This window comes from Rhinichthys klamathensis, unplaced genomic scaffold, assembly GCF_029890125.1.
Source record: "Rhinichthys klamathensis goyatoka isolate OS25496 unplaced genomic scaffold, OSU_Roscu_1.1 h1tg000019l_1, whole genome shotgun sequence".
Taxonomy (NCBI): domain Eukaryota; kingdom Metazoa; phylum Chordata; class Actinopteri; order Cypriniformes; family Leuciscidae; genus Rhinichthys; species Rhinichthys klamathensis.
Genome location: NW_026606570.1, coordinates 5308220 through 5332292, shown reverse-complemented (window position 1 = coordinate 5332292; position 24073 = coordinate 5308220). Strand labels below are relative to the sequence as shown.

The following is a 24073-nucleotide window of genomic DNA, read 5'->3' as shown; positions in this document are numbered from 1 at the left end:
TAATGTATTTCTGAAAATTAGATGCTATTCAGCAATTTTTCAAACAGTTCATATTTTTAGAAATTACTTCTACGAACCTAACCACGGTATTGTGTAAAATATTGTTGGAAAAGGTCTCCACTTTAAGGGAGAGTAAATGCAATGAGATCATGGAACTTAAAAGTTGTAAAATGGTTTATTTGTGCAACAACTTGACTGTTATTTCTGCTCTTGCCAAAGGTTAAACTACCCTTAACATTAGTTATTGCTGTGACCTGTATTCTTAAACATTAATCTCAAAATTTTGGGAATATTGTACTTCATGGGTAACCAACTGTTGTAACTTTCTTTTATATAGAAGTAAAATTGATCAAATAATACAACTATGTTTCTTGTTGACTTTCTTGAACTCACAAAAGTGATATTATAGGAAGCTGAGACACAAGTATTATTGTATACCATTTAAACTATATAATTTTATTCAGAACAGTTAATGGTGTAATGAATAGAGAAAAATATTATTCTCTGTATTAATGGCCTCAATTTGTTTTTAATTAAGATTAGTGGAAATGGTAAGCAATATTTCACCATTCAAATGTACAATTTAAAAACTTGTAAAATAGAAGATTTTCTGTTTTATTTCAGTAAACCACTTTTGACAATGATCAGACATACAGATAAAGTTCTTTTTGACAAACAAAATCACATTGCAGAAATATCTCATAATATTGGTGCTACAAATGCTTACCTTTTGCTTAGAAGGACAGGGATATTATATAAGGTTACATTCATTTCTTTCAAGGAAGAGAAATTAATACAACAGTAAACACTGAAAAAAAACTGGCCAATCACAAGTTCAAAGTTCAATGCCAAATGACTTTTTTTTTTCAAGTTGAACAGTGCATTAGACCATACATTTACTTAACAGAACAAACTATGAGGCAAATACATTTTTTTTTTTTGAGAACTATGAATAAGAAAAGCTAAATATTTATTTTGCCTGCGATGGACTGGCCATCCATTTGTCCAGGGTGTTTCCCTGGGATAGACTCCACCGACCCTACATAAGACGAGTGGTTTGGAAAATGGATGGATGGATGTTTGGCAACATGAGTGCCTGTAAACCTATGGGTCGTTTACATGTCAACAATATACTAAAAACTGACACGTTATTTCTTTGTACAGACGACAAAGTTGTCAAAATGATCCCAATTCACACAGATTCGCGCAAATGACTAAAAACGCTATTTTAGTCTATTATAGCTATTTTACTATTTTAACGATCTAAGCGCATGGTCTAAAGCACAAGGTGCAAGTGCACTTAGGGCATGTCAGAATCCACTTTTGCTAGTTTAACAACGCGAAAGGATGGTCTAAAAAGGTTGTCCCTATTCTCTTAATGATACATGGGTGTGTTTTGGGCTTTACATGCAATAAACCAATCAGAGTCTCATCTCCCGTTCCCTTTAAAAGCCAGTTGGCATCAAGCCATGGCGGAATTTGCAAGCGGAAAGACTGAACGCTTCTCCAGAGAGGAAACGGATAGCCTATAGGCGCCTATTACTAACACGCTCTTTAAATAACAAAAAAATACTGTGCCCTTGACTTTAGACCAGGTTTTTGTTGGTCAATGGCACAGTCTATTTCAGTTGCCTTAAAATAGCAACACGCCAACAATGCGCCTGAACACAGCTCGTTTTCAGACCAGACCATGGGCGCACAAATGCATTTGCTATTTAAACAACGGGAACAACGGGCTATTTACAGGACGGGAAAATGATAACTGCGTCGGACTGAAACTAGCAAAAAACACTTGGCCCTGCATTGCGTCGGGTGTATGATAGGGCCCTGAGAGCCAATAGACTGAAGACGTAATATGCATGCACGTGCAGATTACACGCTGAAAATAACGGTATCATTCTCAAAACCGTACCTTTTTTAAAAGTTTGCATTTTCAGGCCCTCAAACCCAGTTGTCTTGTAAATGAATGGCCAAATTGAATAAAAAGTTTGAATTACTTAATTGAAAATGGCCCCTCAATGTCATTTGCACAAAGTTATTTGTTAATGTTCTGATTTTATTCAAGTAAAAAAATGTTTTAATGTGACTGAATCAACCTGACAATATAAGGTTACACCAACAGAAGCCATTTTAATGGTTAGATCAAGTAGGTAACAAATAAGGTAATAAATGCCCATGATCACTGTATATAAAGTAAAGGGTAAACCATACTGGTAACACTTTACAAGGTTCCATTAGTTAAAGTTAGTTAATCTATTAACAAATATTAACTGACAATGATCAGTAAATTTGTTACAGTAATTATTGATGTGAACACGCATGTGTGTTTTTGTAGTTTACATGGAGGCGATGACAGTAGCGTTTTCAAAAACTTGCACTTTGAAAACCGTTTCCCCCAAAACGCAGTTATCATGTAAATGTACGGCCAAATTGCATAAAAAGTTTGAAAATGGCCCCTCAGATTAATAAATGCTTTAGAAGTATTTTTCAGTGTTAGTTCATGTTAACTAATATTAACAAATGTAAACTAATTGTAAAGTCCTACCAGAATACTGAATCTATGGAGCCAATAATCACCAACCTCAGAGTCAATCCTCTAACGGATCTTTTGTTAAGCTCCACCTTTAGTTATTGTTTCTAACTCAGACACAAACTTCCCATAAACACTTCATAAAATAAACTGGAGATTATCGTTAACAGCATGATTTTCAGTCAAATATGCTCATTAAGTGGGCTGGGATGAATTGTGAAGTTAAATAATAAAAGAACAAATGCTGGCAAATACAAAAAAAGAGTCAATTAAGTCCATAAAATACTCATGTGTGTTCTTTCTGAACATTATTTCATATTGCAAAAGCATTCAGTATGGTAACACTTTACAATAAGGTTCATTAGTTTGTTAGCACTAATAATGAACTGCACGCATACAGCATTTATTAATATGTGTTACTGTTAATTTCAACATTTACTAATACATTATACAAATCTTGTTAACATTAGTTAATGCACTGTGAACTAACATGAACAGCTGTATTTTTTATTAACTAACGTTAACAAAGATTAACAAATACAGTAACAAATGTATTGCTCATGGTTAGTTCATGTTAGTTAATACATTAATGTTAACTAATGAACCTTGTTGTAAAGTGTTACCCAATTGTATTGTAATATTATGAAAAATGATTCTTCAATCACCTTGTAACAAATAACAACTCTCTAATAACTCGTATTACTGGTTCATTTCTGGTTTACAAGTTAATTCATTTTATCCAATTACTTGAATATCATTAAGCTGCTTATTAAATATCAAAATTGTGGTCTATGACTTAAAACAGATTCGAGAAGTACACTGTGCTAAAGTTCACCGTGAGATGTCCTCTGTTGTTTATAATCTGATGGAGGAGTATGGAAAGATACATAAGGACACCGTTTTGTATTGAGGCAAACCAGTCTCTTCAAAGTAGCAGAGTTTACTATATCAAAGCCTGTCTGCCCCCCAAATGTACTGGGCTTCCAGTAGTCAGGGGAGCAAATGGGATTTCCCATCAGGCCTTTTAGGGAAAATGGGGCTCCCATTTCGACCATGCTTTCGCCAAATATCGCACCAGGTCGTGTCTTCTCTAGAAGAAGAGCTGGGTAGAACTCCAGCGCATCAATATCACCGTAGAGTTCTTCTAGTTCTTTAGCCATTTCTTCGTCTCCTGTAAAACAATAATTTCAGCCATTAACAGCCAATACACACTGCATAAATATTGTGTGCAGATGTGGGCAGATGGGTAGCGCATGTGTTGTGTAATAAGCAGCCAAACATTGTTTAAACTTTAAGTATATAAAACGTAACCCTGAATTTTCAGCCTGTCTTCATTTCTCTCATTACCCCTTAAGAATGAATGATGAGTCAAATACATGCGGACCTCTTAAAAATAATATATATACACTGAGCATTCAAGAAACCACAGAAGCTCTTTATGATGATAATTTGTCCATGATTCTTTCCTTGTACTTTTTATTGTAAATGAAGCTTTAAAAAAGTAATCATACCTGTAAATTCTGAGAATGACGTATAGGGTTTCAGATTGAATCTCTTGCGATACTCATTGAAGGGCTGAAGTCGAAGCTCCCTCGATTCAATGATGACCCCCTCAGCTACTTTGCACACCGCTGGGTGAATATTATGACCACCTCCAATCTGTTCCAGCACAAAGAGATTTATAATAAAAAAAAATACAAAATAAGCCATCTTTACCATAAATAAAACCGATCATTTAAAAAAATGTTGTACGTTAAATCCCTTCGAGAAACATTACATTCCTTGGTGAAATGACATTTTCATCTATTAAAAATAAGTAAACACATACATATCTACAGTGCCTGTTTTTTTTTTTTTTGCACACCAAGGCTGCATTTATTTAATAAAAGTGAGAATTAGACTCTAAACTTAAGTGACCGAATATTTGAAAATGTAATTTATTTGCATTTATTAAATTTATTAAAGCATTTATTAAACAGAATTCTTTTGTAACATTATAAATGTCTTCACTTTCACGTTTGATCAATTCAATGCATCCTTGATGAATAAAAGTATTAATTTTACTCTTAGTGAATGGTATCATTGTTTCCACAAAAATGGTGATAATAATTGATGGTGATAATAATAATAAATGTTTCTTTAGCAGCAAATCAGCATGTTAGAATGATTTCTGAAGGATCATATGGCACTTAGGACTGGAATAATGATGCTGAAAATTCAGCTTTGACATCACAGGAATAAATTACATTTTTACATTTATAAAAATAGAAAACAATTATTTTATATTGTAATAATATTTCACAATATAAATGTTTTTAGTGTATTTTTATTAAATAAACGCAGCCTTGGTGAGCATAAGAATTTTGGAATGTGGAATTCAGTGTTTACCATTTATCAACATTAGTTCAAGGTTCTGCAGAGCTTTTGTTGATATTCTGCAGGGACATATTATGTGTGATCCTACACACAGGGCTGATTATGCTCCGATGTAAAGGATTAATGTTTATCTAACATAAATCACACCGTCATTTGAGTTTTTCAGAAACATACCCATAAGATTATACCTACACATATACAGGTCCTTCTCAAAAAATTAGCATATTGTGATAAAGTTAATTATTTTCCATAATGTAATGATAAAAATTAAACTTTCATATATTTTAGATTCATTGCACACCAACTGAAATATTTCAGGTCTTTTATTGTTTTAATACTGATGATTTTGGCATACAGCTCATGAAAACCCAAAAAAAAAAAAAGACCCTCATGGTGCCATTACCTGTCCTGCGGGTTGGGTTGAGAAGGCCTCAACCAACTTCTCCACCCCGTAGTGGGTGAGGATAGAGGTGTTGAAAAGAAACTGAGGGTACTGAATGTCATCTCCATCGATGTGGAAGCTGTCAGGCATGAGCGGGTGCCAGTGGTAAAGCTGACTGAACTCCACAGCAATGCGGTTCTGGTACTGGAACTGTGAGGTGAACAGCATCTTGGGATCAAACCGGAGCTTCAGCCGGTAACCGCTCAGATGCTGCACATAGTCCTCGATCACAATACGAATGGTCTCGCCTTGAGTTTAGGGAGTCAACATTTTACAATAAATTAGTAAAAACTGACATTATGTAAATACTGTACCACAAAGGAAAACTGAGCACTCTTGAAAACCTACATTTGATGGAATAGCATAGAGGATATTCAGTGTTTGAGTTTTTTTTATTACATAACAGATTTGAATATAATAAAATATAATATAATATAATATAATATAATATAAATATAATATAATATAATATAATATAATATAATATAATATAATATAATATAATATAATATAATATAATATAATATAATATAATAGCACTAGGATAAGACACCAGAGTTGAAATAGACACATAATTTATGAATTGTCTCTCTTTCAATTAATGAGTTTACTTCGACAATAAAGTTAATTTGTTAAATATAAATATACTGAAATATCATGTAAAAAAAAAAAAATCTCTTGTATGACAAATTATATGTATAAATGATAATATGTGACCCTGGACCACAAAACCAGTCACATGGGTCACAATTTTGAGTGAGATTTATACATCATATAAAAAAAGCTGAATAAATAAGCTTTCAATTGATGTATTGTTAGGACAGGACAATATTTGGCCAGAATACAACTATTTTAAAATCGGGAAAAGAAAAACGAAACTCGTCTTTAAAGTTGTCCATTTATGTTCGCGATTGTGCTGCATTCACTCACAAAAGTAGATGTTTTATATATTTACGGTAGGAAATTTACAAAATATCTTGGAACATGATATTTACTTAATATCCTAAAGATTTTTGGCATAAAAGAAAAATCGATTTATTGCCACAAATATACTCGTGTGACTTGTGACTGGTTTTCTTGTCCAGGGTCACATATGTATAAATTATATATATATATATATATATATATATATATAACAAAACTTCATTGTAATATTGTAATTACAGTTCTACATCCTAATTCAAATTCAGGAATGGAACTGGAATTTAAAAGGCATTCTAAATGGCACACAACCATTACTGCAAAGTACATCATTTGAGTGGTATATATTTTGAAGTATTCTCTCGACATCAAACTATTTTTATATGGATCTGAGGAAATCTTTACCTATAATGATTAGCCTGGCAGTCTGAAACAGCTGCTCATCCCCCCAGGTCGGATGTTCTTGTTTCAGGATATCACACACACGGTTGTGCTCACGCAGCCACAAGGTGGCGTACATACTGAGACCCGGCAGCAGTCCAAACACCTCTTGTCCAATGGCCAACTGCTTCTCCGGAGGTACAGACGGTGGGTAGCTCATTTTGACCTGTGCATCTAGCACAGTAGGGGGGTATATCTCACCACTGACAACCTACATTAGCCAAACAGAAAAACTATGGTAAAATACAGAATTGAGAAGATGTTTCGATACTTCTTGTTCTCTCTTATTTCTTTTTCAGTACCAGCGTCCTGAAATCTCTTTTAAAGTTTTTTTAATTAGTGAACCATATGCTCACATTAACCAACCAAGCACACTAGATACGGTATTTACTGCTACTAGACTAAACAGTGTGCAGTATTTTAAATGACATCACTGACGCTTAACAAAAACCACATGTTAAAACTATAATCACACCCACACTATGAGATGAAGCACATTCAGAAGGAAATACTTGCACAAAGCTGTGACATGAAGCAACTTAAAATGCATAGGGTCTCGTTCATGAAACACAAGCAGAATTATAATGTATATATAATTTGTAAAACATGTAAATATGATTGAATGTAAATTGTTTTATGGTAGAAGAATGGTAAAAGTGAGACTATTAGGAGCTGTTTCACGAATAAGCATTAAACAGACTGACATTTCCTTGAAGACATGCTCAGCCTAGCATGACTGATGACTCCACAACATGCCTGATGTGAACAGTACCTGGTACTTCAATTTCCCATCTTTATGCAGTCTGAGGTCCAGCTGGCGATCAAGAGAATCTCCATAAATGTGTCCAGCATCCACCTAGTTTTCAAAATGCAATCTAAAATTGTATTTTTTTAAATACAGACACTCAGCGAATAGCAAATACAGTACAAAACTAAGTTACTTTTTAGTTTTCATTGCATACAACACTGATTTAAACAATCAATCATAAGAGGTAACAAGAGGTAACAAGGCTTTATATAGCCTATGCTGAAATAAAAATATGAACTTAAAGTATGCTTGTGTGCTGACAATGAGATAACATTTTTCGACCCAGCCCTTCCCCCCAGTCCTTCCAACATTATATGTAATATGAGTGTGGATGGATGTGGTTCCTGCATATCCTACTGTGAAAAAACATCAGGTTCACTTTAAACACTTTAATTGATAAGCTTATTAGGAGATATTATGTTACATTTTAAAAATTGTGACTCACCCCATGACCTAGACCTTTTGTGAACCCAAGTCCCACACGGTTGTGAGTCTTGAAGAACTGGTGCGTGAAGTGCTGAGCGAAAAAGGCGAACATTAAATTTGTTCCCTGAGGGTCCAGCCTGAAATTCCGTCTTAACATGAACTTCTCTACAAGAAGCTTGGGGTCTGGAAGCTTCATTTTTCCTGAGAGACACATGGAATGATTGTATTACAGCAAAGGTATTTCCGGTGACTTTAGTTTAGTGATATGCTTGCCTTAGAGCATTTTAATATTGCTTCTTATGAGGAAAAAATACATTTTCAGATCATGTGTCCTTCAGAGGGAAGAGGCTTCACTGATCTGGAGTAGACTTGCATGACCAGAGTCTCTTACCTTTGGTTCCCATTGATGTGGGGCAGTCCTGAGGGACTGGTGGCAGAATCCTTGTGTAGTAGGTGATGTTGGAATACGCCTCCCAGTTCAAGTAGTCATATTTGGAATTGTATGTAGGGGGGCTTGGGATTAAGGTGGCTCTTACTGTGAAAGGGGAGATTTTTTTAAAAACACAACCAGACAAAATGATACCTAGAAAAACATAAAACAAATGATACAACAAGCTTGGCATTGCAGTTGACCACTATACATTTTCCTATTATTGAAAGCCAACAACCAAAAATGGAAGGCAATTTTGGAGAGGCTAGCAATAGCAAGCTCACTTTGAAACAACATTGCTTGTTTGTGGTGATGGATTCCAAAATGCCATGATCGCTGTTCACTGGCTGCATCTGAAATCGCATACTTCCCTACTATATAGGCGAAAAGACAGTGCGTGGCAAAACTGGTATGTCTGAAATCACAGTACTCATAAAAGAGTAGGCAAAAAGTACCTGGATGACCTATTTCTGGCGAGGTTCTGAAGTGTGCAAATGAAGGATACTTTATCCCATGAGGCCACGGGAGAGGATTTGTGAATGGAGTTGAAGCGACGTAACTGAAGTTGGATGGTCACATGATAATGACAACATGGCAAAAATAGTACATTCATACTACTGTACACACATTCATACTTTATAGAACGTACTTTTTTAGTGGTTGTGAAGTATTTACTTGTTCAGTATAAGTACCTACTCAAGAGAGTATGCGATTTTGGACTATGAGCCACCGTCTATGATGCAGAAGTGTATGTCGCTAATGTGCTTTGGTCTGATGTCATAATGAGCCGGCTTACATTCAATTTTGTTGGTTTTCTGGCCAGTTGTCACCATATTCTGCTAAAAAGACATTGATTGTGATGTTGTTTCATTGACTTTTTGTTTCATTTTGGTGATAACTCTCACACTCACTCTGATGTTTGATTGTGGCATTTCTTGTCAAAGGTAACATGCAGTATTATAGAAGAGAACAGTAAGGTAGAATGATTTTAGGCTGAGTTTACTTTCTACTTACGACGAGGGAAGGGGGTGAGAGGGCCAAGGTTCGAGAGTCACTGTTCGCTACTGGTTGGTGTCAAGAAAGAAATGGAGGCCACTACTGAGGTAGGTTGTAGCACATGCTTGGGTAAGTTGAAACAATTTAACTAAAGAAGCAAAAAGAGGCCGCACTATGCAATATGCTTCAAAAAAAGGTTTATTTAAACAATCCAATAGAACAATTCAAAACAATTTCTCTCTCGCTGTGACTGATCATAACTCAAATCCAGTTTCTGTTTGTGCAAGTGTGTGCAAATTAGTTTACTAGAACAAAGTTCCTTAACTATATTTATGCTTAATAAAACACTTGACTCAACTCCAGTGTACAGGTCCTTGCACACCCAGTCCGAAATTCACGTCCGAAATTTTTGCACGTTAAAAAATAAATACGACCTCATGTTTTGTCAATCACGCTTACACAATGCCTCCGAAACTTCATAAAAAAATTCTGATCGGGTTCGATTGTCTGCGTTTTTCGCATCCGTAGCAAACATTTTGAATGGTGTTTTGACAATTCAGAGCCACCGAATCATGGATACAAAAAAACGCATACGAAAATTTCGGACTCAGTGTGCAAGGACCTTACCTGTGCAAAGAACATATAGGTCTAACAAAAAAACACTGTCAATGTGTGTGTGAGCTTGTGTATCTACGTGTGAATACTCAATCAGAGTAACATTAGTGACAAATGAATGTTGTTAACCCTGGAGTGCAGACTTGGTAGACCCAAAGACTGCATACGCCACATTTTACCCACACTTCCCTTGGCTTTGAGTTTGATGTCTGAGAATCCTCACCACTGATCTGGCTGACCTGCCATTCCTTGAAACCTCACCAGTTCCTTTTTTGAAAACCTCTATCTGTCTTTCTTTTCTTTCTTTCACTGGCATTCTGTACATTGTATGTATGTGTCAGCAAGGTGCAAAAGAAGCAGAAGAAGAAGAAGAAGCAGAAGAAGAAGAAGAAGCAGAAGAAGAAGAAGCAGAAGAAGAAGATTCAAAACACATAGTTTAATAAAAATCAAAATAGTAATCCACAGAAGGCCTAGCACAAAAACAGATGTCAACATAAGACCGGACAAACACTGAAGGCCAGATGTACATTTGCGAACGCAGCGTTAATAGCGCCATGGCCAAGACGCAGAAAGCGCTTGATGTGTGAAATCGCAGTGTGCGTGTTATGTACCAAACCTGCAGTTCATCAGGTAATCAGCGCCTGTCCCCACCCACTATACCGTAAATTGCGTGTATTTAAACGCGCAATTGAATGGGCTTCCTCCTCTCACTGCTGATGCTATGACTGTTTGAAATGATCCTGATGCCAATAATTGTAATGTAGCGAGGAGTTTAACAACTGCTGGAATGGAATGTGAACGCTGAGTCGGAGATTCAATGTCATCTTTTATTTCTTCCAGTAACTGTAATATTGCGTAGCTGCTTAATCTGTAACGCTTAATGATTTCGTTTTCACTCAACTGAAAAAGTGTGATTCTTGTGGCAAAAATTTTTTCAGCTCGTCTCCTTAGCCTATCGTCTTGCTCGGATTACTGCTGCCATTTCACCAGGAGGCATATGCCAGGAAACCCGCTTCCTAAGTTACACCTGCTTTTAAGAGGCGGAGAATTTTCAGCGCAAAATAGAGGTGCGCTTTCACCGGCTTTTTCTGTACATAACGCGGAATTCATAATTAGACGCAGTTTACGCTTCCCCTCTCATCTCTTTATGTGACACTCCCACTTTCCCCTTGACCATCCCATGAATGAATATGCATGACACGAAAAGCGCATTTTGCCATTTTCAGTTCCCGCGACAGGCAGTCTGCGCTTTCATCTCGGTGCGTCCCGTTCGTACATACATGGTTTTATGCGCACTTTGCGAAACAAATACGCCTGAATTGGGCGCAAAAGCCTAAGTACATCTGGCCCTGAGTGAAGGTGAGGAACTTAAATACACATGGGGATGAACTAAATGACGAACAGCTGTGATGAAGATTAGTGTCCATGGAAACTGATGATTGGCAGGAAACTATGACAAAGGAGAACATGTGAGTGAAAAAACAACAACTAAAAGTCCATTAAAATTAAAACTAAACTGACAGTTTGTGACCGTATGTAAGGGGATGGTTGTAACACTTTTTAAAGATGTGTTAAATCCCACTCCATTTCCTGTCAGCCATTGTTTAGCTAGCCATATTAGCATAATGGTGCATTAGCAGGTTAAAATTCATCACATTTTGCCTGATAAACTACAATTTAATCTCTGATTGGTGGAATTAGTGGTGTTATATCTCCCCCATGTTACAACCAGACCTGATCTCCCTTACTTTTACAGGTATGTTTACAAATTACCATCGTCTCATCCCACATTAAAACATCTTATGGGTTTGGAAAGAATTGCGGGATTGGAAATTAACTGATTTTTATTTTTTGAAAAAATGGTTTCTTTCATTTCCTATTCCTCCTTTCTTTTTATATTTCATACTTTTAATTTATTCACCAATTGGAACACCACCAATCAGGGATAAGCTGGGAGTCCTAAGATCATCTCAGTTTACCCACTTCTTCTCAGATCCCATATGAACAGTTGTCAAGGCTAGAAATAGGCACATGCAGATTTTATAAATAAAAAAAAACAGATAAGCTAAGAATGTATTTTTTTGACCAGTATATACCAGTATACAGTATATATTGATTTCATATTTAAACTTTTGAAGATAAAATAATTGAAATTGTAGTTTCCCCCGCAAACGTGAAGCATTTTTAACCTGCTAATTTCAAACCATTATGCTAATACGCTAGCTAAACAATGGTTGACAGGGGTTGGGTGGGATTTAACACATCTTTAAAAAGTGTTAGAACCAACTAAGAACATTTTCTTTTAAATAATTTGACAGACAGACAGACAGACAGATAGATAGATAGATAGATAGATAGATAGATAGATAGATAGATAGATAGATAGATAGATAGATAGATAGATAGATAGATAGATAGATAGATAGATAGATAGATAGATAGACGTGTGCCTGTCAGTGTTTTTAAAAAAGGAACTAATGAGATTTCAAAGAATGGCAGGTCAGCCAGATCAGTGGTGAGGATTCTCAGACCTCAAACTCCAAGCCAAACGAAGTATGGATAAAATGTGGCCTATGCAGTCTTTGAGCCTACCAAGTTTGATCTCCAGGGTTAATCACATTAATTTGTCACCAGTGTTCAGCATGAGACTCAGGCAATTGACACTGTTCTCACGCTCTCACGCCACACATCTATTTTCTCACGCAGTGAAAAATCACGAAGCAAAGTGGACACTGACACAGACGGACAAGATAGAGCAGGTTACTTTGACATGAAACTAAGTATCAGCTTTCAAATTCTGTCAATTTTATCAGGAAATTCAATAAATACAGTTTTGGCGCTCTTTATTGTGCTGTTTGACAGATCGCTGTAGCGCCTCAGTTCAAGCGCTTTGTGAACCGATCCTCTCTTACTACTTGTTAATATTAAATAAACATTAATGAACATCAGAAGGTATGTTGAAAGATACATTACAACTTACTGAAATGAATCAGTAAGAGATGTCATATAGATCACAATTTCAGTATGGAGTACCTCAAGGCTAAGGACTAGGACCATTGCTTTTCACCCCGTATATGCTACCCTTGGGAGAAATCATTAGGAAGCATGACATTAGCTTTCACTATTACGCTTATGATACTCAGCTTTATACTTATTCCCGCCCCGACGAAACTTACCAATTCACAAAATTAACGGAATGCAAAGCTGATATAAAAAAAATTGGATGACTAGTAATTTCCCACTACTTAATTCTGAAAAAACGGAGATTCTAATTATTAGACAAAAAAAAAACAAAAAAAAACGTAATAACCTAGAATACAGTCTAACACTTGATGGATGTTCTGTCAAGTCTTCGTCGTCAGTTAGGAACTTGGGTGTGCTCTTTGATACCAACACATCTTTAAAAAGTGTAACAACCATCCCCTTACATACAACTAAGAACAGTTTATTTTAAATAATTTTACAGAATGTCAGTGAAAGAAAGAAAAGAAAGACAGATAGAGGTATGCCTGCCAGTGTTTTTAAAAAAGGAACTGATGAGGTTTCAAATAATGGCAGGTCAGCCAGATCAGCTGCAAGGAAAATGTTGAAAGCCAGTGGTGAGGATACTCAGACCTCAAAGTCAGAGCCAAAGGAAGTGTGGGTAAAATGTGGCCTATGCAGTCTTTGGGCCTACCAAGTCTGCACTACAGTGTTAACAACATTCATTTGTCACCAGTGTTACTCTGATAGTCCCAGGGCTGCCAACTCTCACGCGTGAGTCACACAATTGACACTGTTCTCACGCTCTCACGTCCTCACGCCACACATTCATTTTCTCACGCAGTGAAAGATTGTGAAGCAAAGTGGGGTGGTGTCATATATAAATATGTTATATTTATTAAATCTAACATATTATATATTATATTTTTACTCATATCATTAAAAATATAACATTATTATTATATTATATTAATTTGAGTTGTTAATTTTAACCTTTAATAATAATACCAGCTGACAGGGCTCCCTGTATGTTTACAGCATTAGTAAAGAGATTTTACCTTGAGAAAAAATTAACATGTAGCTACTGTACCTGATATTTATCCAAATTAATCGATATTGAATCAAGATCAGAATCGATTCATAAGCTTGTGAATTAAAATCTGAGACGAGTAGTGATGGCAAGTTCGGATCATTTTACTGACTCTCGTTCGATCTCGTTCATCAAAATAAACTAATCTTTTTTCGAGTCATTTCGTTCATTAAGTGGCTTTAAATGTTATACATTTAAAAGCCACATTCCCCAAACACATCCACCTAAGCAATCTTGATCATATTCTTAATTAAGAAATCATTATTATGCAGTCAAAAATAATTTACAGGGAACATAAATAATTACTTTACCAGCCGAGTCTTTCGTTCATTTGTCACCTGACAGATGCAATGAACATGGGTTCATGAAAGACCCATTACTAGAGACAAGTGCTAATAAAAACAGTAGCCTATCAGTTATTGGACCATGTAAACATTGTAACATGTTGTCATTAACTTAATGAAATTCTGTTTAGTTACCAAATTTTTTGACAATCACAACACAATCATGATATTCCCGTCCTTCGGATGAGACGTTAAACCGAGGTCCTGACTCTCTGTGGTCACAAAAAATCTTTCGAAAGAGTAGGGATGTAACCCCGGCATCCTGGCCAAATTTGCCCAGTGGCCTCTGTCCATCATGGCCTCCTAATCATCCCCATATACTAATTGGCTTCATCACCCTGTCTCCTCTCCACCAATAAGCTGGTGTATGGTGGGCGTTCTGGTGCAATATGGCTGCCGTCGCATCATCCAGGTGGATGCTGCACATTGGTGGTGGTTGAGGAGATTCCCCCCTTCTATGTAAAGCGCTTTGAGTGCCGAGAAAAGCGCTATATAAATGTAATGAATTATTATTATTATTACTATCATATTTTCCCCTTTTTTGAGTTACAGATGGTGAAAAAAAAGTGTTAACACCATACCCAGACTCCCCCTATAGATTTTGTATTTTGTCATTTATTAGATAAAAATAAGGACCCACTGTATGATAAGTGTCCTTGACTACTTTGTACTAACATTTAAATTAATCATTTGATACATTGCACTTATTGTGTACATACATGTTACTGTATGTTGTACTTATATTTTTAAAATACCTTCATGTAATTATAGCTGCAGTTAATTTCTGTAAATGCATGTGCTGTACAATTACACTGTTGACCTTCCCTTACACCTTAACTCACCCTTAAACCTAACCATACCACCAAACCTCAACTGCAGCAAAATTGTTTTGCAGTACAACAATGGACCTAAGTACACCTAATATAAAGTTAGACCAAAAAGGATAATAATGTTTTTTTTTTTCAATAAAGTGTAACTGCTAATATTGGGGTAATATGGAAGCACGTTTAAACAGGAGGCATCAACAAACAATTGAGCAACACCACTAGGTAGACTTATTCTGAGTTAACATGCTCTCCATTTCACTTCCCTGGAACAGTACCTCGGGATAATCAGTAACTTGGCTCCAGCAAGGATTTTTTTTGGAAGGACATGAGGAATTTGAGGGCCTCTTGCAGAGTACATTAGCATTGCCATGGCAACAGCCGACTGGACTCATTGCAATGAGTGCAGAATGAAATGATAGATTCCTCTGACCCTGGTGTATCTTGCCACCACATTCACATTAAATAAAGCTTAACTGACTTTAATGTCTGTACAGGAAAACATTACAGAGTGCCAACTGGGAGGAAATGATAAAAAAGGGGCTGTACGGCAGTATAGGGGCCATTCAAAACAGAGTAGTGACTGAGTAAATAAGGGAAGGATGCTGAGTTAAAGGAGACTCCCTTTACAAGAAAAGAAATACAACCAAGCTAAATTCATCACACCCTGCCATTTGTTCTGACAACAACTGCAGAGCACAATCACACACATTAATCACAATTATCAGTAGTCCTGCTCAGATACACCACCAACTGAACTACATCCAAGCCATTTAGTTTATAGACAGTTTTGCCAAAGCAAAAGAAAACAGATAATATCTAATCCACCGACCAAGACTTCAAGCAGAATTTATATCTAAACTATACATGTGTGGTCTGGTCTGGTCTGGAAGTACTGTAGATACTCAGCCAAAGACTTTAATGTCTGTGTGCTGATAAAACATTAATGTTTACTCTATGAAGTACTGGCTCCTGAGAGACTGGTCCCCCTAGCAATGTATTTAGACACCTGGAAAGGTCTTCAAAATATATCTCAGTGGGTCCTGCGCACAGTGGAAAAAGGGTACAGAATTCAGTTCAAGTATCGCCCACCGAAATTCAGCAGGGTGGTTCACACGCTTGTCAGCCCCGAGCATGGTCGGGTCATGGAACAAGAAGTTCAGTCCCTCTTAGCAAAGGAAGCCATAGAGCAGGTTCCTCTTTAAGAAAGGAAATCCGGGTTTTACAGCCAGAACCTCATAGTTCCCAAAAAGGATGGGGGGTTACGTCTTATAATAGATCTCAGGGTGTTGAATCGGTCTCTGAGGAGGTTCAGATTCAAAATTCTAACCATACCTATTATCGTGAGTCAGATCAGGTCCGAGGACTGGTTTGTCACGATAGATCTAAAAGACGTGTATTTCCTCCATCCTTCCCCATCACAGGAAGTTTCTGAGGTTCGCTTTTGGGGGAAAAGCGTATCAATACCGAGTTCTTCCATTCGGCCTAGCATTGTCACCTCGCACCTTCACGAAATGCATGGATGCTGCTCTAGCTCCACTGAGAACTCAGGGCATTCGTATTCTCAATTACTTTGACGACTGGCTCATTCTGGCACAGTCAGAGAAGATGACGGTTCAACATCGAGATGTTGTTCTGAGCCATCTGAGGTGCTGAGCCATCTGAGGTGCTGAGGTCAACCCCAAGCACCACCTAGCTGAAGCATTTTGGATCAGTTGCAGGGGTTTGACAGTGCAAGCTGGAAGACCTGCTAGGAGAGCATTACAATAGTCCAGTCTGGATAGAACAAGTGCTTGGACAAGGAGCTGTGTAGCATGTTCTGATAGGAAGGGCCTGATTCTCCTAATGTTGTATAAGGCAAATCTGCAGGACCGGGCAGTTCTAGCATCATCTAGTCGTCTAACACCAATGTGGAATCAATACTTAAAGTACAAAAAGAACAGCAATGCTGACGCAACTTAAATAACTATTGAATGCACCTTTAAAGTTGCATAAAAAGTTGCAATAGTGTTTTCTTCCTTATTGTGATGTATATCAGAGTGAAACAGCTTTTTGAACAAGAAAGATGTAGGGTGGGACTTGATTGGACCATTGGACTTTAGTGTTTTGCAAATGCTCTCATAAGTTACAGGTTGCTCCGGCCTTGCACTGGTAAACATGTCATCAGAGAAGAGAAGAGATGTTGTTGCAAGAGTTAGAAGTTATTCTGATTAAAGATTATGAGGGCATATGATTGAAAAATAATTTATAATAAATACTGCAATATTCCAATACTGCAATATAAAAATAAGAATAGTCAATTTTGATTTCATGGTAACTTTAAAAAAAAAATATTAAAGAATTTTAAATTCTATATAAACTTATATAGCTAGCTGGTTGGTATGACTAGTCGAACTCCCAGGCCCATATCTAGCTAGAAGTCCCTTTTAACAAATGCTTTAACAAATGTCTAAGTCTGAAGGAACAGTGACTTAAGGCATTAGTGAATTACGCAAGAGACAAACTGAACCAATTATACTATTTATGCCTGTAATGATCCTACATAAATACACATGAGCAAAATTATGAACACAAGCCATGCTAAGTATGTGTAACAAAACCAACCTGTGAGCACTTTCTGCATGAGCCAATCCCTGAGGAACGTTCTGTTGATGATGTCCCATAGCCAGTCAAAGTGGGTTAGGATATAGTGGACAACATTAGGACTGGGCTTCAGGAGCCGAGAGACTCGAGACCAGAACTCAGCTGAAGAAGAGAGAGGAAGAAAAGAGGTGGAGAGTGTGACTCTAGTAAAGAATGAGAAGCTGCAACTGTTTGGGATTATGAATACACCCTGCAATGGTAAACTATATGCCCAAATCTTTAGACATGTGTCTCGGAATTACTTTGAAAACATGTATTCAAACTGAATTGACACTAAATGAAGCAATCTAATTATTCTAGAAAATAAAGCTCTTTCAAAACACATGCATCATTGTTTTGTTTTTTGTATTTTATATAACACAGTCATCCTACCAACACAAACATGATAACTTCACTGAAACTTTGTGCAAAACCTTTTATTGAGCCAGATCACATGAGCCAAATAGTTGAGAGAGACAGGAAGTAGAAACATAAAAAGAGAAATGGAAAAGAAGACAGACAGCAGGGCTGGCTTGGGGGTTATGGGGGAGTAAAAATTGGTCCTGAGCCTTTCTCTCTGCCAGGAATAGGCTGGCACAGATGTTGGACTGTATCAAAAGAGGTTTCTGCTTCCAAAACATTTGTGATAGTTTATTGTTCTGTTTAAATAATTCAGCAAATTTATGTGCTGCCACTATGTACACACAGCTTAATTTACAGCTTAGGTTAATATCAAAATGAAAGAAATGGTAGCCTTAAAATTTCAGGTTATGGTAAAACATTATTATAGCCTGTAGCTCAGTCCATCATTTAGTCAAAGAGTACAGTACAAATTTACAGTCAGAATGAGATAAGAGTAAGATACATACGTATAGTGCAATTTTCTCCATAGTATCCTGTTCTGGTGCAGTCACATTCATATCTGTCCATGTCATATCGAACACAAATCCCTCGGTTTTGACAAGGGTAATAGCAACAAGGATTCACTGGAGAAAACAAGTGTGGAAATACAAATTTAAGAATCTGTTTAAGATCTGCTGAACATCGCATGAAAAACTATAGGGAAGTACATTGTATTTAGCATTTAAGGTAAAGATGATGACATCAGATGAATGATTCAGTTAAGCAAAGATTTTAGCAAGAGGTTCCAACCAGTCCTTTTCTCTTTATTGTAAGTCAAATGAGTCAGATTACTGAGACTCTCACCCTTTGTCTTTATTAGCTCTTGGAGCCCCTTCTCCATTCTTTGAATAGTTATGCTTATTGGATTAGGACTGATAACACTGGGAGTCTGGGGCGAGTTCCTATACCTGGATAATTCATTTGCATGCTTTGTTTAAGGTCGTCAGCCAGGTGCTTTGTCTCCATTTCTAAGCAGTAAGCACTGACTCCTAAAATCTATATAAACTACTATGTACACTGCCTTAGTTAGACTTGATGACTGCAGCTACCAACAGCTCCTGTTCTCAATGAAGAATCCAGCTGAAGATACAACGAGTCTCCTGGTCTTCACTTCTGAGTTTCCAACACAAGCCATAATACAAAGTTAAAGTTATAAAAGGCTTCATTTGGTGTTATGACTCCCCGGCGCTCCCCAATCTTATTTACTACAGAATTCCAGGCATAGTTTAGATCGGAGATTATATCTGAAGATTTACGCAACCATTACAACATGCCTCATCAGGGCAAATGCATCATGTGTTTTTGTATGCAGCTCTCAGGGTTTCCAGGATTTTATTTTTTTTACACTTTAACTGGAAGATATGATGGATTCATGTTGGTATAATGGCAATAGATGATTTTGTAACCATGACCGAAATGGTATGAAATTCTGCACTAATTTGTTTCATGGTGTCAAATGTAACATTTGAAATAAGTGAAATTATCAGTATTGTACAGTCACAGTGAGTTGGTAAACTATGCTTTTGGTTAAATGTTGTATACATTTCTCACGATACTATTAATGTATTCTCAATAGGAATGAGACAAGGGGCTTCCCCTGATAAGGCTTATTCATAAATACAAGACACTTCATATCTTCGCTCATGGTTGCCAGTGGCATGACCCTACTTCTCTTGACAACACTATGACAGACACCGCCTAAAAATAGTGGAAATTTTGAATGAAATGTGGTTACTGTGCACAAATTGTGTGGCAGATAACCAAAATCATCTACTCTCTCCAGTACTTTCCATCACTCCATTACTGAACAAACTTAATCTAGCTCATGCACATGCAACAGTGAGCAGAGAAACACAACCACTACCTGAGAAAACGTATACGATTTACAAAACACAAAGCCTCTACACTTTATATGTTAGTGGACTAAACCTAAACAGAGAGACTGGCGTAACAGAGAGATAGCATCCACAACTAACCAATCAAGATCAGACTTGTTCATTGCTGCTTGCATTCCTCCATGAGGATGAATGGAAAAAGAGTCATGCTGTAAATCTCAGTGATAAACTAAACTGTTGTGAGATTTAACAGGCTTATTAATACCCAGATAGTATTACACAAAAGGTTTGCTTTTTATATTCATATAATAATTTATTAATTTTTGTTGAGAAAATGACTTTTTGAGCATTTAGCTGTATATGATTAAACTAATGACACTTTGATGAGGCTAATTTAAGGTTCAAAATTCAAAGTATGTTAAATAGGCTTGTTATGATAGGTTATGCCTTAATGCCTTAGAAAAATTAGTTTGAGAGAAAATATTGAGAAATTAAAATATTGTCACTTCTAAATCTATTAAAAGCACAAAACTATAGTTTACCTGACCAATCTAAATAAATACTGGTTAAATATGTTTTTTTTAAACCATAACACAAATAATTGTGATATTTACCATTGTTTAATGAAGTTGGGCTTTCTTCACTTTCTTCACCAACACATAAAGAGAGACTCAGCAGCAGGATAAATGTCCACTTCAGGAAAAAGTTAAACGCTGCAAAGCAAGATATGAGATAGGGCTTGCCACAAAGTTTATTTATAAAACTTAGAGATTCAAAAATATGAATTGCTCACCTTTCATTGCAGTTTGGAACGCAACATTAATTAAATAAAAAATACGATTACAATACCAAATCACAAAAAATTCAAAAAGCGGTGTTAAAGAAAAAACTCCAAATAAATATTTCCATGTCGTTTATCTTCCCATGCAAGCCTTTAAGCCAAAGTCAGCTCGTGCAGTCACTCGCGGAGTCGGGGGGCTTTTAGCAGACTGATAAGAAAATATCGTTCAAGTGGAACTTTTAGAACGACAATAAAAACTTAAGAGCCTTAAAGGAAACTCCACCCTTTCGCCTCAGACTAAACTCGCGATTAAAATCCCCAATACAAAAATTGAAATGGATCTCGCCTTGTAACAGTAGTTCAGTTTTAAGAACACATTGAGAAGAAAAAGAATGAGTTTACTGCTGCGCCACCGCGTGTCTCAATCTGTTGAGCAACTGACGCGCGTTATACGTGCAAGCCCAACCTAATATGGCCCCATAAATTATCTACTTATAAAGAAGGATCATCGGAACAAGGATTCATGAAGATTAATCAGATATAGGACAATGTTTAAAGTTTAATCGTAACAATAAAAATGAAGAAGGAACTGAAATGAATGACTGGTTTGGTTTCAAAATGTTACAAATTATTATGCATCACAACAGTATTTTTCAATGTTATTACAAAGTCTACAACAAAGTATCAATTAGATTCCAATAAACTTAACTTTGTTACTTCAGAGAAGATTATTTTATGGTCCAAACAGCCATGAAATTACAGCAACAACAACAACAAACACTTTGCATTTGGGATTATAATAGCCTAATGAAAATATGTTATAGTCTATTAGCTACAGGCGTAAACAAGATGAAAATGTATCAATACAATTTTCAGAAATGTTGCAAACGACACAAAGAAATTGTGCATTGCTGCTGTAACGTCATGCATCTCATTTAGCAAACGATTTACTTGCCTAAGCAGGCAGGTGATTTTAACATGGTTCAAAATCATTGCTTACCATGGCTGTAGGCCCTGTGTAGGAAGCTGAACTTCAGTGAAATAAGGATGGCCACTGCCCTCTTTTCTAAAAGGAAAGAACATGGCATGCATGTAAAATTCAATGATGATTTAGGCAATTACAATACTAATAACAATAATATTGACAATCTTGGAGAAAATGTGTATAATCTTTAATTGAACTTGTTCACACACTTAGGCCTATCAGTTTTGGAACTGACCAACAAATTGTAAACTACTGAAAGAAATTTCCCCACTAAATGGCTTTTAGTTAAGCAACAGTTTAAAGGGGCTCGCAAGTAAAAGGCCTCCCCAACTTTTACGATCAGACTTTTTTTTTTACAATCTCTGTCTGCTCCACCGCCCAACTATCACACCCTTCAGCCCCGCAGGGTAAGTTTCTCATAAATTACCCTATTGTAAACATGCCCCGCTCTTCCCTATAAAACACAGAAGACCAAAGAAAATATTCACAACCTATAGCTGAGGTGATTTGAGCTTTTCAGCACTTTCAGCTATTGGTTAATGCATTAATCAAATCATCTACTACTCCTGCACTTCTACATCTAACAATTTATTGCCTCATCATGGAGACTTAACTTCATAATTTAATTCCTGAACATATATATAAAGCAGTTCTTCATCAGATCTGTAGATGATGCTGTCAGCTGAACAAATTTATGCAGCATCACAACACCCCCATGGCTAAGAGGATATTCCTGTTGAATTCTAGTGTTTAATGATTACAAAACTGCTACACAGCTAAACATATTCAAACCCAAGTGTTTGTAGAATAACTGACTGAACTGATCAACAGGAAAGTACATGTAAACACCTATCTGGCATTCAGCTGTATACTGAAAGCACCGTGTGTAATTGATGATTTGTCATTGAGGAAGCACCTTTAGCATATTTATATTATATGGTTCATTTATCTTAATATCTTTCCAATATTACTGATTTTGCGGTAACTTTGATTACAGCAAATTACATATTTTCTAAAAGAACTATTTAATGGTCTTAAAAATATTTTAGTACTTAAATGCCAGTGAAGGATTTGGTTAAAATCCAAATCTGAATTTCACTGGTAGTTCAAACTTTGTGGGAAGGATGTGGCAATGAGTGATTCACTGTGATTCACAAAGTATTGTACATTATAAAAACAAATTTGAAAGCTCTCAGGTTACCCACATGTGTATCTTCCTCTAATTACCTGCATGGCTTGCTTAATACTGTAAATGTAGTTAATGTATACTATAGGGACGGTGGTTGCAACATATGGGGCAGTTGCAACATGATATATTTCACCAGTCGGAAATGAGAGAGATGATATTCATGTTACACATGCTCTGTTAGCCCCTCTTCCTTCCTGGCAGCCACATCTGTTTGTTGAGCATTCCTTCTGCAAAAAATTTTTTATTTCACGTTTATTTATTTTATGATCAGATTTTTTGTCGTACAGTGTTTGCGTGAAGCATTATGAAGTCATATCATCATAATCAATGTTCCCTTTCGAGAGGTCTCTTGTATTGCATTAGGCTGGCTTATGCTATGGGAAAACTCCCATAGCTGACGACGACCCCGCGACTCCCGCTCTCTCTTTCCCTTTGATCGAGCCGCGCAATAAAAAGCGCAGTTCACAAAGGATGCCAGAGCGGAATAAGGCGTGCGAACTCATGCCGAGCCAGTACCCACATGCTTCGCCATCTCCTGGAGAAACTCCCTCGCCGGTCATGTTCACGCAGGCGAACCAACGCCCCTCCATGCGAGCGTCTCGTTTGGAGCATTGGACGAGGAGGATGAGAAGGATGACAGCCTTTCTATCACTGCATCCGACTGTGACGAGTGGGCAGGCTCTGCTTCCGGCCCCGCACCGTCCACACAAGCCAGCGCGAGGACGAGCATTGACGCTGAACTTCTCCTCGTGCTCACCAAGGTCGATGAAGACCTCGGGCTCGAGTGGTCTTCGCCCGAGGAGCCCACGTGCAGCTGGCTAGAAGAGTGGTTCCTGTAGGGGCCCCTCTGCAGAGACCCGCCCCCTTCTTCCCGGAAGTTCACGATGAGCTGACTAAGGCATGGAAAGCACCTTACTCAGCTCGCTTGAAGACTTAATTTTCCTCGACGCTCTCTACAATAGACGGCACTCTGGAAAAGGGATACGAGACGATTGCTCCCCTCGAGGAAGCACACCTCTGCACACCAACCGCTA

At 37.0% G+C, this 24073-nt stretch overlaps 1 protein-coding gene across 1 annotated transcript; it reads right to left on the bottom strand.

The window, feature by feature from the left end:
- Positions 1 to 2795: 2795 nt before the first annotated feature.
- ptgs1 (prostaglandin-endoperoxide synthase 1) lies at positions 2796 to 21035 on the bottom strand. The gene is made up of 11 exons (XM_056236810.1): positions 20878 to 21035; positions 20699 to 20797; positions 18717 to 18833; positions 17830 to 17970; positions 8336 to 8479; positions 7964 to 8145; positions 7483 to 7566; positions 6675 to 6921; positions 5310 to 5596; positions 4042 to 4189; positions 2796 to 3701 (listed from the first exon to the last, which is right to left on the bottom strand). The coding sequence occupies exons 1-11, from the start codon at positions 20882 to 20884 to the stop codon at positions 3355 to 3357; spliced, it is 1803 nt and encodes a 600-aa protein (XP_056092785.1). The 5' UTR covers positions 20885 to 21035; the 3' UTR covers positions 2796 to 3354.
- Between the last annotated feature and the right edge of the window lie 3038 nt (positions 21036 to 24073).